Source organism: Corapipo altera, unplaced genomic scaffold (genome assembly GCF_003945725.1).
Source record: "Corapipo altera isolate COAL_440 unplaced genomic scaffold, ASM394572v1 22b, whole genome shotgun sequence".
Lineage (NCBI taxonomy): Eukaryota > Metazoa > Chordata > Aves > Passeriformes > Pipridae > Corapipo > Corapipo altera.
The window spans coordinates 14,683,185-14,698,501 of NW_020884876.1; the positions used below are offsets into that span (position 1 = coordinate 14,683,185).

The 15,317-nt window shown below is 35.0% G+C and overlaps 1 protein-coding gene across 1 annotated transcript in view; it reads right to left on the bottom strand.

Moving 5' to 3' along the window:
• The window catches only part of TLL1 (tolloid like 1), a 131,177-nt gene that overhangs the window by 18,796 nt on the left and 97,064 nt on the right, over positions 1–15,317 (bottom strand). Inside the window, exons 13-16 of the mRNA XM_027636157.1 lie at positions 9,621–9,816; positions 7,905–8,030; positions 5,366–5,526; positions 2,296–2,476 (exon numbers count right to left, since the gene is read on the bottom strand). Of these exons, the coding sequence (XP_027491958.1) occupies positions 2,296–2,476; positions 5,366–5,526; positions 7,905–8,030; positions 9,621–9,816 (664 nt within the window). The remainder of the gene's footprint in view (positions 1–2,295; positions 2,477–5,365; positions 5,527–7,904; positions 8,031–9,620; positions 9,817–15,317) is intronic.

Below are 15,317 nucleotides of genomic sequence, written 5' to 3' on the forward strand. Positions count from 1 at the left end.
TTATGTTTGGAAGTTTGATTTGTTTCAAGCATTAAAAAATTGTCAAATATTTTCAAATGGAGAAAGGTAACTTAGCAGAATAGAATCTGCTAGAAATTAGAAAAACTGGAAGAGAATTGAGAAAAAATAAAAATAAAATACAAAGTATTTGGACTCATATGAAATGAGAAGAGATTATGATAAAAATGCATTATGAAACAGTAAATTTATATGCTTACAGAATTAAAGACTATTTATATCAAATTATCTCTTTTTTTCTTGAAGGGAATTAGATATATACTATATCAAGGACACATCACATATTTCTATTAATTTAAAAAAATCAGTTCAGATTTATGCCTGACTAATTAATTTTTTCTGGTGATAAATGATGTAATTGAATTTTATTTTTTTTAAATTACCAGGAAAAACCTGTTTTCACCTTATGAGGGAAAGGTAAGAAAATTTCATCCAGAATTGAAAAATACAAGAGAAACAACAGCTCTGAAGGATTACAAGCTGCTGCTTTGTACTCTATGACTTATAGTCTAGTCTTTCCCCAAGATACAGCATTGGTGTGATTTCTTCCTAGAACTCATTCATAATAGTAAAAAAATCATTTAAGCAACCAATAAAATAAATAAGCACATATGTGACGATGAACTACCACTTCAAAGAAAACCAAAATTTAACTGACTATAAATGTGTAAATGTTCAGCAAGTCCAGAAAACACAACTTCTGAACCACAGAGCTTACACAAATTACAAAGCTATCATTGCCAATCTTATGTGACATAGCTTTATAGATCTTGAAAAGATTTAACAAACTTCATTAGCAGTTTTTAGAACTTGAACATATCAATCCTTATTTCTGTAAAAAGTCAAAATACGTGACAATTATGAGGTCTACATAAAATAACTTGTTGAGTAAGCATTTCTAGGAAGTGTTTCATCTAGGAAGAAGCTCTGTGTGCACACATATTTTTACTACAAATAGAAGGAAACCTTGAAAGCTTCTTGCTATTGTAAACAATAAATTTAAAAGCAAAAACTGTTACTATAGGTAAAGATGGATCTGTAAGACTATGACCAGAGAAATGTGACTACTAGAAAAAAAAATATACTTTAGAGAAGGTGAAATGTTTGTTAATGTCTTTCCATGAGATGAAACACTCTTTTTCATCTTTCATAATTGCTTAATAAAAATAATAAAAAATAGGAAACATTCAAAGTCTAAACTGTTTGTCTTAGTTATTTTTTTCCCTTTCCAAACCACCTCACTTATACATTATACTTCTTATTACCTAGTCATAATGATGAGTTATTAACAGTAACCAATTAAATACCATTTCACTTCAGTTTTCATAAAATATTTTAGCAAAAAATTGCTCATAATGGTAGCATATTTTACTACATGCTAAGGATTCTCTAGATTCAGATTTTTAACTGCTATCAAAAAAACCTGGGGCACAATTCAACTCCCAAATTCTTCTATGGGACATCCAGTTTAGGGAGGTGGGCAGATGGGACTGGTTTTTTGTGTTGTTTTACACAAGATAACATACCTCCCCATATGTGTGTGTGTGTAAACACACAGGAATAACACAAAGCAAAATTTCTCCACAAGCACCGAGTGGTATCCTGCCAGAGTCAGATTATTATATTCTAGTCTCAATGGATAATTGCAGAGACAGCTGTTGTGCAAATATTTCCTCACATCTTAAGCTTCACTCATGTCTAATTTTATTCAAGAATATATGTCCTTATATGATATAAACTTCCATCACTCTGATCTGCCTCAGTAAAACTACACTCGTAAATAAAAAGATTTTTGCAAGAGCAAGATCTTAAACTCCGTTCTTCTGCAAAACATTAAGAAGTGCAAAGTCTGGCACAAAAGTACCCATAATGTTAAACAAATGTTGTAGCACAGTGGTAATTTCTCAACAAATGGAATATATTAAGAGACCTGAGTAGAAAAAATGCAAGTGTACATAGTATGGAATTGGTATCATATTACAACCGGGATTTGAAAAAAATAGCAACAAAACTTCAGATAAAAGAAATCTAACAAAAATGTAGGAATACAGTGAACTTACTTTCTTACTCTGTATCCCACAAAGTTTATTTGCCTCTGCTGTTATTTAAATATATATATATGTTCATATATTTTCTACAGACATTACAATTCAGAAGGGTATTTTAAGACAGAAGAAGGGTTTATGCTTATGTAAATAAAACAAATTCAAAGCTATCAGGAAAACCATAAACAAAAAGGCCAATCATTTTCAGGTATACAAGAGCAATTTTCTATACCCGAGAAGAAGTGTGCCTTGAAGCCTTTTTTTGACACAGTGTTGTCAGATCGAAACTCAATTCGCATGTTGTTGTACTGAGAGGTGATAACTTCAGGCACTTCTGTACCACAGAATTTACCGTGTAGCTTAGAATCAGAAGAAAGGCCACTACGAATCTCTACATAATCATATTTGCAAACCTGAGAAAAGAAAGGAAAGAAAAAATTTTGTCTATCCAAAATAAAAGCATGAAGTTGTTTACAAATGTCACAGCTCTGATTGGTATATGCTGCTTAATAATACATGACTGAAAACATTTGTTAATTCTTACAAACACTCACTGACTTTATGTAAGAACATTTTAAGGTCACTAACACATAACTATACTATGAATCACATTCGAAATTATATTTTTATAGATACTCATCTCTATTTCATGTCTAAATTTCAAGATGCTTAGTATTATTTCTATTTAATCTAAAAAGTAAACATTCCATTGACAGTAAACTAAAATCTGGAACCATTCACCCCAAAAATCATACCTATTTGTTTGCTATAAACGACATACCTTGAACCTACAAGCTTTCTACTGCTTGCATCTCATAGATTTTTAAAAAATATTAATTTTCACTTAGAAACTTGCAAGGTTCATTTCTACCATAATGTATTTAATACTTATGAATTTATTTACAAATATATGAATCTGTACCATTAAAACAGTACATTGTTCTTTAACAGTAGCCTAGCTATAATGTCAATGTATGATACACACCATTTTCATTAAAAGGTTAAAAATAAAGTAAAATAATGTAATAAAAAAGCCTTATGCAAGGCCTACTATTCATGATAATACTTTCAATGCATAATCCCTTGGCCAACCTAAAGCTTTCCACCCAAAAACTTCTAAGCTTCTTAGGCTCAACTATCAATCATTTAATCAAAAATGTCCCAGTTGTCTGCAATTAATAGCTTAAGAAAAAACAATGGCCAGGAGGATTCATATGGAGCTTATATTGTCCATTAAATCCAAGTTGTATTTGATAAATCACAATTTCCAGGCAAAAAAGAACTGTCAGAGGAGCTGGAAGAGAACAATTGAAAAGGAGGTTTTGGCATTTGTTATTCTCTTTCCTTAGGAAAAATTGTCAACATTTCCAATTACTTTTAATATAACACACTGAAGACATAGATTAAATTTTTACTTTTACTGGAATAATTTTCATATATTGCACAGTCAGAAAGTGACTAATTCAGTCGCAACTATTTTTATACAATATAAAAACCACAAAGATTTGTAAAACTTGAGCTACTGATACACACTGATTTATATTACTGGAAGATAAATTCATAATAATGCATATGATTTTCAAATACAGCTCACTACCTTTAATAAATCCCAGTAATTTCAGTAATATACTAGTGGTGAGTTTTTACGGTTTCATAGATTTAGATCAGAAATGAAAGGTAATTTCAGATAGGTCTAACTTCCTCTGTACTACACTGAATTGAAAAAAATTATACAAGGTAAATGTAAAATGTAAATGTAAAATATTAAAATTGTAATAGTGGAAAAGGCATATTAATCATGGCCTTAAATGGATTTCCTATAAGAAAAAAGAATAATTAGAGTACTTGATAAATGTATACTTTTTTTGTCTGCACTCAGACAATATATTAGAATTTTCCAGATATTATATGTTTCTTCTGATTTTCACATCGTTACTACTACCTTTTAACAGTACAAAGCTAAGATTTAGTAGTACAGGAGATGATCAAACTGAAGTTCTGAATGTTGAAAAACATTTAAATTTTTTGAATCTGTCTAAGTCACATGTCTTGTATGACCTTAGAAAACTGATTTAACTTCATCATACCCGACGTGTTTCCCTTGCAAGTCTTAAGTACCAAGAAAGGGCAGGGAAAAAAAATTACGATTTGGTCAAATGGTAAATAAATCTTAATTCTCTGGAATTTTTAAGTTTTTATTACACCTCTTTTAGTTCTAGTAATAATTATAATAGGGCATGAGTGTAACATATATATCCTTGAAAGTTGGAATTTCATGGTCTTTAGAACCCACTCCAAATACCAGAGGAAAAAAAAATCTCACATTGCTGCCTCTGCAAATAATTTTGACGTATTTTGGAGAAGGCATGTCTGGTTTGGTTCTTAGTTATAAATTAAACTGCAGCTTTTGCCCCTTTCAATCCCATGCCCAAAAGACAGGCCATCTTTATACTAAATATGTTGCTACAAATTTGTTTAGTCAGAAACAATGTCCTGGGATTTGCATCCTTAATGCCATGGGAAGAACATGCATAGAAACTCAATGGCTACAGCACATTATGGCGGGAGTGTGACAAGGGAACTCAATGTTATGACAGAGAAGTGTTTACTAAGTAGAACAAAGGCTTAAAAGTTGATGTTGAAACCCGTATTTTATGTTTCTCATCCAAAAAAACCACTGTAACCCCTACCACTTTGTTTAAAGCTATAAGGAGCACCCTTTACTAGATGGAGGGCTCTGCCCTGTCCCTCCTGCTACCTGGGGACAAGATCCCCCATGCCTCTGGGGGCTGATCAGTCAAAAACTGCTGCTATTCTATTGTGCCTTATTCTGGTACTGCTTGTTTTAAAATACTCCCCCACTGAGATACTTGCAAGTGATTTAAATGCTCCCTCACTTCATTACTAACCACAGCTTATGTGTATGCTTTGTAGTCAGTCTGTAAAGATGATTTGGTTTCTCCAGATTTTCTTCTCTTGAATTCTTTCCAATATTCCTCAGCCCCATTTGCTCTGTTTTACTTTGTTGATAAAAAAAGTCAGCTGAGACTCAGCAGAGAACATTTTTTTAAATTTCTTGTAATGCATATACATTTAGATGATATGTAAAAGAGAGCTATTCTTTCCATGTTTGTTTTGAAAGAATCCAGAAACAGTCCCAAAATGAAAACAAGAATATCTATGCTTATTGTCAGCATATGAAAGGTCAGCAAGGGTTTTATAAGACGATATCTATTTTCGAATGCTTGTGAAACTCTTCATCATGTAACAGATTGTGCAGCTCTTTGTACACAGTTACTTACTTCATTTCCTTCTAACTCAAAAAACTCAAACTTCATTGAAATTCGGTACTGCGTTGGGGCGACCACCTGCCACACACAGTTTTTGTTTGGAGGATACTCTTTGGGCCACCCTGGTGTGGTTATAGTCCCATTTAGCTTTGTCAGGAGTCCTCCACAAGCAGCTGTAAAATTAAAAGAGCATAATTTCTTGACTGAAACCATGTTTTACTGTAAACAGAAGCACTCTGAGAAGAATCAGTCCTCTCATTACTTATACTGCTGTAATGCCCAGACAGACTAATCAGAATCTTGTTTTATCATTCATGGTGCAAACAAGGAGAAAGAGACAGCCCCTATCTTGAACAGCTTGCAGGTTTGTGAACAGAGATAAGTTTCAGGATTATACAAGGCGTTATCATATTCATTCTTCTCCCTTCTCTCCAGAGACTCTGGTTATTCTCTCACAGCCTTTCCCATGCAAGTCCTCTGACCTCACCACCCTCCCCAGGACCTTGACCACCCCTCTTCTGACAGACAGACTACTTAAGATGCATTCGCATTTCCCCAGCTTCTCTCTGACTATTGATACAGACTCAGCCTTACCTGTCTCAGCTCATATAGCTGAGATATATGCCTCCCATAATCTACTAGATAGGGTCACTTCTATGGAATAGCAGTCACGTACACTTCAGTCATAATTACTTTTGCTGAAGTACAGATGTTCAAGTAATAGAGAAAATGTCCCTTATTTTCAAATATATGCCAAATAGAGACAACCATACAACAGAAAAATACTGTACTATGTTTGTGAATGCAGTTCAGCTAGAAAAGGATAAACTCTTTTATCTTTTCCATCTGTGTAAATTTTTTACATAAAAAAGGAAAGTAATGGGATTTGCAGGAGCTCTTGATCACACTCTGCTACATTGATACCATTACAGCACTATGGCAGCACTGGAAATCATCCATAAATCTCTTTCCAAAGAGCCGGAGGGGAGAAGATCTACTCAACTGCTCTCTGCTAACACTGAATGCTTTACAAACTGGCTATTCTTATCTAGCTGATGATCTCACACACTGCCATCTACTCCATCTAACGCAGCTGGGAGAACTCTCCAGTTACTGTGTCAAGGCTCACTTTGTCAACTCAGACTGGCTCCTGGCTTTCCATGCAGAATGTTTCTTGGTATACATGTAAAGGTGATCTGATGGGGGTGGGTGGACTGAGACCCTGGGTCACACCATAGCGTATCAAAAAAGACCAGACATAGATTTAGAGGCTGCACTCAGATGACACAAGATGTCCCCTCAAATGATACAGTCTGGATCAGGACAAGTACTGCCAGATTTCAATTTCTGCTTTTGAACGTTGTTCTATAGATTGTTGAGGCAATGGTGGGGAAAAAACCCCCAAACCAAAACTTAAAGCTTTCTAATATGCTGCCATTGGGGGAGATTTGGATTAGAAGACCATCAAGGAAATTTCTGTGCTTGTTGACACTTCAGTGAAGCATAGGGCAAAGTTTCTAACTTCTACTCTGGCATCATATGTGAATTAATACATCTAGCTCACCCCTTAAAGGCCAAAACTATAATTAGGACATAATGCTCACTGTAACTAGATAGTGATTTTAGTTCAGCAGTCCCAAGTACTATCTATATACAGTGAGTGCCACCTGACGTGGAACAATCCTATATACACTTTAAGGGATAGCTCAGGGTTTTTGCTCTACAATGCACTCCAGTGCTTGAAGGGACTTCTTTTGCTGGAGTTGCTTTACTGTTTGGGCACAAGGGAGGTATTCCTTTTCTATTTTCTTTTTACGAGTCAAACAAATAAGCTAAGAATAAATTTGTGGTATCCCTTAATTTATTGGTGTCTATGAATAAAAATCCAACAATAATTGGTGCATAATAATCAAGAGTTTATGTTTCTTTCCTTTCATATGAAATATGCATAGAATGCAAATTTCGATCCTATGTTTACAGACTTCCACTTATCAGATTTTTATTTCTCCAAATGATTATTTGAACACACTTTTCTCACCCTGAGAAGTAGAATTTGTTTCCAGCAAGAAAAGTCCACAATCTGCTTAGGAGTGAGAATGATTTCTCAGAACTTTGAGGTAGACTAATGGATCCTGCTTTTTAGACCTGCCACTTCCCAGGCACACCTCAGCCAGAGGGATTGTTAAATACTCTGATTCTGAGACAGTGGTACATTACTCTGCTGGTAATTAATTGTCTCCTTATGCACAGCGGTAGACTTTGCTTTAGTGAGTATGAATAATGTAGCAAGTAGTATGAAGTCCTGCTTTGCATTGTTCCTGATCAACTAACAGCAAAACCTTCAAAGCTAAACTGCTGACAGACATCGGATGTACATTGCTGCAGACAGACATTACTCTGGCACCACTACTAAAAAGGGAGCACTTGGTTTTCCAGGTTGGATTGCACAGGTCTGCCCTGCTAGGATGAAACATATGAAATGTGTAGCATTTCATTCAAGCAATGGCACCCTGAGAGCTTAAAGAGCCCACAGAACAGCAACACACTGTACCTTCACAACTCTTTTTGTCAGGACCAAGTTCATATCCAGGATCACAGGCACACTGGTAACTGCCCAGAGTATTTACACAGCGCTGCTCACAGCCACCATTGTCAGGTTTGGCACATTCATCTTCCTCTACCAAGACAGGGAAGAACGTAAAAATGTGTTAAATAATTACCTTCCTTGGTTGTAACTTCTGGATCAATATTAACCCAGAAAGCTGTATGCATGCATAAGGTGCACTACATAACACACTGTGGTTGCTGACTAGAGGATTTTCAAATGCTTAGGAGACCCACAATGGGAAAAATAAAAATTTGTCCTTTGTGGGGTTTGGGTGTTTTGGTTTGGGTTTTTTGGTTTTGTTTGTTTGTTTTGTGGTTTGTGGTTTTTTTTGGGGGGGGTGTTTGTTGTTTTTTTGGGGTTGGTTTGTTTGGTTGGTTTTGGGGGTTTTTGTTGTTGATTTTTTTTTGCTTTTTGGTTTTTTTTAACAATGCCTACTGACAGCTGCAGAACTAATTTGTAAGCACTTTGTGGGCAGCATACAGTAATTCAGACAGCCATAATCTAAAGGTTGTATAAAGTATTGAAAGAAAGACAGAAAATCCACAGCAGGGTCACTTGAAGGGCACTTTATCTCCCACAGAATCAATCTGTGCATTATCCTGAATTCATACTCAAAAACAGATTAACAGAATCCTCAAATCCCAGGTTTTCATTCTACTGATATTAAAGGGAACAGGATGAATCAGGGCAGGGGAAGGAAAAGGAATTGTGTATTCTCTCTACTAGCTCTGAAGTATACCCATGAGATTCACTGCTAAAATATTCCTCAGATGTTAAAATATTGTTTCCTTACACCAGGACAAGTAATTTCTTAGGAATAAAACAGAGCTCCCCCTCTGATGCCTATAGCCTTCAAAGTTATAACTGTTTACACTGAAAACTGTCAGTTAGGGGAAGAAACGCCACAGTTTGTGTCTTTTCAAAAAAGCAAAAATGTTCTTCTGATGGCATGACCTGTATTTCAGGTGTCACCTTGGCCACACCACTGCCAGTGGCTTTAATCGTGCCATGGGCAGCACAGGATGGGAATTACACTTCCCATACACCAAATGCTTCAGATGTAGTTGCAGTTGTATGGCACCTTCCTCTCCCAAAAAGTCACCCAAAACTGGAGGAAGACTGTGAGGTCATTGCTCACTACGATTTCTCAGCCTTTTTTTTTCTTGCTTACAGAAAATAATAAATTGATAAAGCAGCCTAATGCAGCAAATGGATTAGAAAAAACCCACATCATTTAGACAAAAAACCCAAACAAACAAACAAACAAACAAACCCAAAAAAACCCCAACAAAACACTTAACAGAAAAAAACCCATTTGTAATTATAATGTTTGTATTTGATAATACAAGTCAAAAAAAGCCACTTTTTTACAAGATGAGATATGTTTCAAAACTAAGCTGATTAACTGAACCTGAAGACAGTATAAAGTTGCACTGGTTATGTTCCTTCATTCTTTGGATACATTTTACAAAGAGATTCAAATGCCTCTATTGTTTTGTTTTGATTATATTGTATCCTGGGTAAAAAATATGCTAGAGACTACAGAACTGCTATTAGTAGAAAAAGATTGAGAAATATTTTTAATATCCTGTAATAATTTTTCTAGTACAAAAAGAAGTGATAGGCTGTTCACAAATCCCAATAAGCTTTAACATTTACCTTTAAAAAAGTTAGCTGCAAATCCTGCTTTGTTAACAGTTCCATCAGAAACAAACTTCATCCACAGGGTATTAGAGGTAGATCTAATGTCTTCTGGCTTGTCATAGCCACAAAAGTGACCAATTAAAGGACTGTTTTCATTTGTTCCATCTCGGATTTCCAAGTAGTCATATGCACAGTTGTCATGTCTTTCAATCTGTAAAACATAATTATCAAAGTGACCTATCTGAACCATAAATATCAAATATCATTCAGATAATAAACAGAACTGGAATTTTTCAAAGTTAAAGTTACTATCTCTGTTTGGGGTTCAAACATCAGGAAGATGAACAAGTATCATGAACTTCTTTTAACTCTACTTGTTTTCTACAAGAAAAATTATTGAAATTTTACAAAGGACACAGCAGTCTTACTGGAAAAAAAGTAACTAAAGAAGACACTCTGAGCCCAAGTCCTCTTTTCTCATGTACACTCAACAAGATTAATGGCTCAACAACTAACCAGGTCATAAATATCCACTGTTTTTGCAATATTAAAAAGTTTAATTTTTATTAATATAAGATTTTTAGACTCTTCCTTCATCCTCCACACAGTTTAAAATTTTGCATTTGTCACTATTCACTGATGTTGCAGGGAAAATGTAAAAAATTGCTGTGCCTAAAGAGTTGGAGGCATCTGTAGGATTAGATCCAAATACACTTGTAAAATTATCAACTCCTAAGTAGTCAACAGAACAGAGGACAAAAAAAAAGTCATAATTTTTCTGCAGCTGATGTGTCTAGTTTCCGTTCCAGGATTCCTGATTTCAGGTGTTGTCTTTTTACTTTCTGGGTCAATGAGTGAATCTTTTCTGTACTGATGGAGAAACCTACTGAAAACAGAACACTTGAAAATTTCCCTTCTCACTTAAACTTTCTGCTGGATGACATCCAAACACAGACTAATATGTGAGTGGGCACGTGTGCATTCTACTTGAGTAACAAACCTTGTGCTCTTTATACATAATAGTATTTGCACAGTCAGTCAGAATGGGAATTGCACCAGCGAGGAAAGCAGTAGTAGCCCAAATACGACCCTACATGGAGCCCAGATAATTTATGATGCTTATCTTTACTGAGAGAGTATTTTTCCCAACAGAATTAAAAACCCTCATGAGCTGGGTTGTTTTACTGCCAGAATACCTTATGTCATTCATGCAATGTAGCATCTTAGTTATAAAAGAATTAACTAGATCTGAGCATTCAAAAATAATTCCTCTAAGAATACTATTGTTCAACTACCTAGCTGAATCATGAGGCAAGTTTAGGAATGGAGGGGGATGGGCAGGGCAGCAGGATCACAGTTAGGTAAAAAGGGGTTGGAGAAGCCTCAAATTTATTTCAGAATATCCAAATTCTGTTAAAACAATAACGAATTCAAAACCAAACCCATAAAAATCCACATTTTATCTCCAGAGTTTTTCTTGCACCTAAGCTGCACAGTTAGTGTAAATGTTTGCTGCTAGTCTGCTCTTATTGTGCATTATGACCAACACTAAGCTCAGTAACCACCACAGACTAAGGAGTTTTCACTTAGCACACTAGGATTTCTGCTTTTTTTATGTAAAAGGGAAAATTGAGGGAAGGGACTGTATGATTTCATTGGAATTTAATGGCACTTATACTTAACATTTATTTTTCCAACATTCCAATTCTTTAACCATTTACATGCATAATTTTCTTCCAGTCACTTCTCTGGCACAAACCATATTGCCATTTATTGTAATTTCCTAGATGTTTCCTCAGGAATTGCCCTGGGCTAGAGCTTGAGTGAGAGTGAGAAAAGTCATGAAGATTTGTGGTGCAACTACCTATTGCATATTTGAGTGGCAATTGTATGTTTACAACTAACGCACTCAGGAATGTATCTACCTGAGCACTGGTAAGTTTTTGATAATACCAATTCCAAATTTTCATTAATCTAAATAATAAAGATTAAACACATTATATCATGTTCCAAATTGAAACAAAGTCTCCTCGTTATCACTGTAAAAATCATACTGCACTCTGATGTAGAAAGAGGTGAACGGGTCCAAAGACCACTAATATCAGTGAAGGAATTGTGCATTTTCCCCACAGCTCCATGATCATTTCACTACTCAAGGCTTTTAATAAACATCAGGTTTTATCATGTTTCCATGTTTTATGGGCAATACGGAAATTATGATTATTCGCCGACCCAGTGTGGCTCTGAGTTGCATGTGTCAAATTCCCATTAAGGTGATTTAGTAGTTTATTTTCAGAGGATCACTTTATTTTGGGCAGAATGGAACAGCTAAAAATATATTTTGCATAGCAGTAAATTTCTAAACTTCCTAAGACTATAAAAATGAACCAATATACAAAGTACTATTGATTTTCAAAAAGAAAATAAAAGGTGGTCATTCTAACATATTTATTTAATTTTACCATATTACTAGTGCAAATAATGCCATTATTATTATCAACATTATTATATTAAGGGATTGAAGTGTTACACCTATATATAACACAAGTTATATATAGTATTGCGGTTTTGAGAAATTATAACTGGTGTTAAGGCACTTGGTAATCAATGAAAAAGGACTAATATAAAACAAGCTTTTCTTATCTATACCTCAAGTTTTAAGATGTTGTGGTACTGTCATCTGGGAACGCTGCTATACAAAGATCTATTATACTTGCAACAGTCTCTTATTCCTCCTACTTCCTCCTATACTTTCTATCCTTCCTATTCTCTCTCTTCTTCTTCCTACTTCCTATTTGTTCCTTCAGGAATATCTCCTCTAGTTAATGAAGAGACTCCTAGGGAGTTTGGTTGTAAATGCATTGATCCCATAAACCTTACTTACTGGAACATTAAAATTTCACAAGACTGATATTACATGTGGATGAGAAGAAATATGTGAAATGTTAGCAAATTCAAAAAAACCCCACATAAATAAGAATGGTTTACAGAAAAATGCATTTCCTATAGGAAAATGAAAGATACCATTGGCTCCTGAAGGCCTTGGAGGAAACCTTAAATTTGAATAGCATTACAGAACTAAGTTGAGAAAATGACAGAAAAACTCCTAAGACAGGCAAAAAAGTGCAGGAAAACAGTAAGAAATCTCCTAGAGAAACAGCAACGTTCTCAATATTCATTATCAAAAGAAAAGAAAACTCCTTGTGCATAGTTCAAGGTTTAAAAAAAAAAAAACCACACAAAAATCCCAAATCAAAACAAAAAAATCCAACGCACAACAAACCAAATTACTTTAGACTAAAATATTTAGTTCAAAATTCCAGAGCACCTTTGTTTGTAGCACTCCTCCAACAGAAAGAAAAAAAGGTAAAAAATTTAAATTAAAAAAAGAATTCAAAATTTACAAAAACAAATAAAAAAAAGAGAGAAAAGGATATGAAGAGCAAATCTGGGAGCAATTCTATTTCAGGAAAAATCTTCCATTTATTTTTGTTATTGTTAATTTATTTGTTCATAGAGTCAAACTGCAGTACAGGTAAACATATCTGCCTCAGGTTGTAGACTTTAATCATAAAAAGTGGCCTATATGCCTAGTGGAATCAGACCAGATAAATTTTATTCCCTGAGTTATGTAAAAATAATTTAAATGAACATTATCTGCACCAAGATTAACAAGGCCACTCTAATGAGGCAGATTAATATGGATCAGCTCTACAAACCCTCTGGATTGCCTTAGTGGGTGAGACTGCATGCTAACAAAAGTTCTTTAAAAAAAACAAACAAACAAACAAAACCAACCTGCTAATTTTGAAAGATCTATATTATAAAGGTGACTATTACAATAAAAAAGATGGAGTTACCAGTCCCAACATCTCTACTGCCATGCGGTAGAGATTATAGTAGAAATTACAGTAGCTAAATAAGAAAGAGTAATCCCACACTCAGTGGAAAATGCGTTGCCCACAGCAGGCAAAATAAGATGACTCATTGATACAGTTTGGAAATCTCAGCTTCCCTAGTGCTTTCCTTTCAGAGTGAAGATTATTTATACAGTTATTTTTTCTAGTATTGCATATGGATAATGAGAATTCCTCTTACTTAACTGTACCTTTCAAAGGACAGAGAAGTAATTTTCCCACAAACACACTGCAATAAGTCTTTGGCCTGACATTTGCTTTCTTCAGTCTCAGCTGGCACAAAGAACTGTGATTTTTTAAACAACTTTTTGTTTTACTAGGCAGCGCACCAAGGATTCAGTCCAGAGAGGGACTTAATATCAAAAAACAGAACACCTATGTTCAAGCACTTGGAGCTGAAATGGAAATCAGACCCAGTGGTGAGTGTCTAGGCAAGGCACTTCAGAGCAGTTTCCAAAGCAACTCTCATTCTCAGCAGGGAGCCTGGTGGACGAGTGAGTAAGAAATGCTGCAAAGACAGATATAACAGTCTTGTGCCTTTCTGGGGCACCTCATTCGATGCTCAAGGGCATCTTGCCACTCTGGAATTACAGTTCAGACTCTCCCTGGATAAGTATGTAGCTTTCAAGTCCCTACTGTTGGAAAATTTTATTTTTTCCTTTCAAAACACACGCAGAAGAACCACCAGCTTGAGATTACTGCTGAACTATACTTCTGCTCAATTTCCTCTTTCTTCTTATGAGGTGTCAGTCCACATGTTTCTCCTCTAGAGAGTGCCATAATACTAAATAGTCTGGGGGAAAAACTGGACATTTCTTCCTATGTCCTTACCCACTTGCCTACTAAATTGGGCTGTTTCGCTGGTCCTTTGCTTCTAATTACTGCCTATACGGTGAGGCATGAGCATGCCACCTTCACACCTGTAAACAGTCCACAATTTGGTGATTAGAAAAAGGTCCTGAAAGATAAGCAGAGATGTAAGTTTAATTCTCCCAGAGGTGATATTAAATTGAGGTCAGCTCAAGTGATAATGTATTGCATGTGTAAACCATTGCTGAGCAACTGCATGGAGATCAAATATTGCAGCAAGTCTCTTTTGCAGAGCCATAGTGCCATTTCCCTTGTGATCACACTAAAAAATACTGTGCACCAATGGAAGACTAGAAAAGTTCCATATCTAGCCAGTAAATTATATAAAATTATTGAAAACACTGTTTATTTTTAAAAGTGCTTAAATAAAGAGACTGATATACCATGTTAAGCAATCTTGAGTCCAGTCATGCAGACTCTGAAGGACATTTGGAAAACTGTTTGGGCAGGGAGAGCTGATCTTATCTGCACTTGAGCTGACATTAATTCAGGATTTTACAAAAAGGGAAAATTAAGTAGAATCTGTGAAATTATTAAAATTTCTATACTTTATATTCATAATTGCTGTTAAGTCCCAAACCCTTACTCTCTCATGCTCAGATCTTTCATCAGTCATAGCAAAAGCATGCTATAACCCTGAAGTCTGTCTGTAAGAATAAAATGACAGGTTAGAAATTATAGCTATGTTTACTATACCTCTGTCTATGTACACCATAAAGCCAAAAAGTTTAGATTTTTTAAAAGTGTGCCTCATGTCATTACTGCTGAAATATATTCAAAAAAACAAGTAAATTTAAAGTGTTTTACTAAATTTGTCTACAAACTTCAAGTCAGTGTATAGTGTAGGGATTAAATATTACTTTTTCTTTGCTATATAATAGTTTACCTCTGTTTAGTAATGTTATACTCAGAGAGATGTACACTA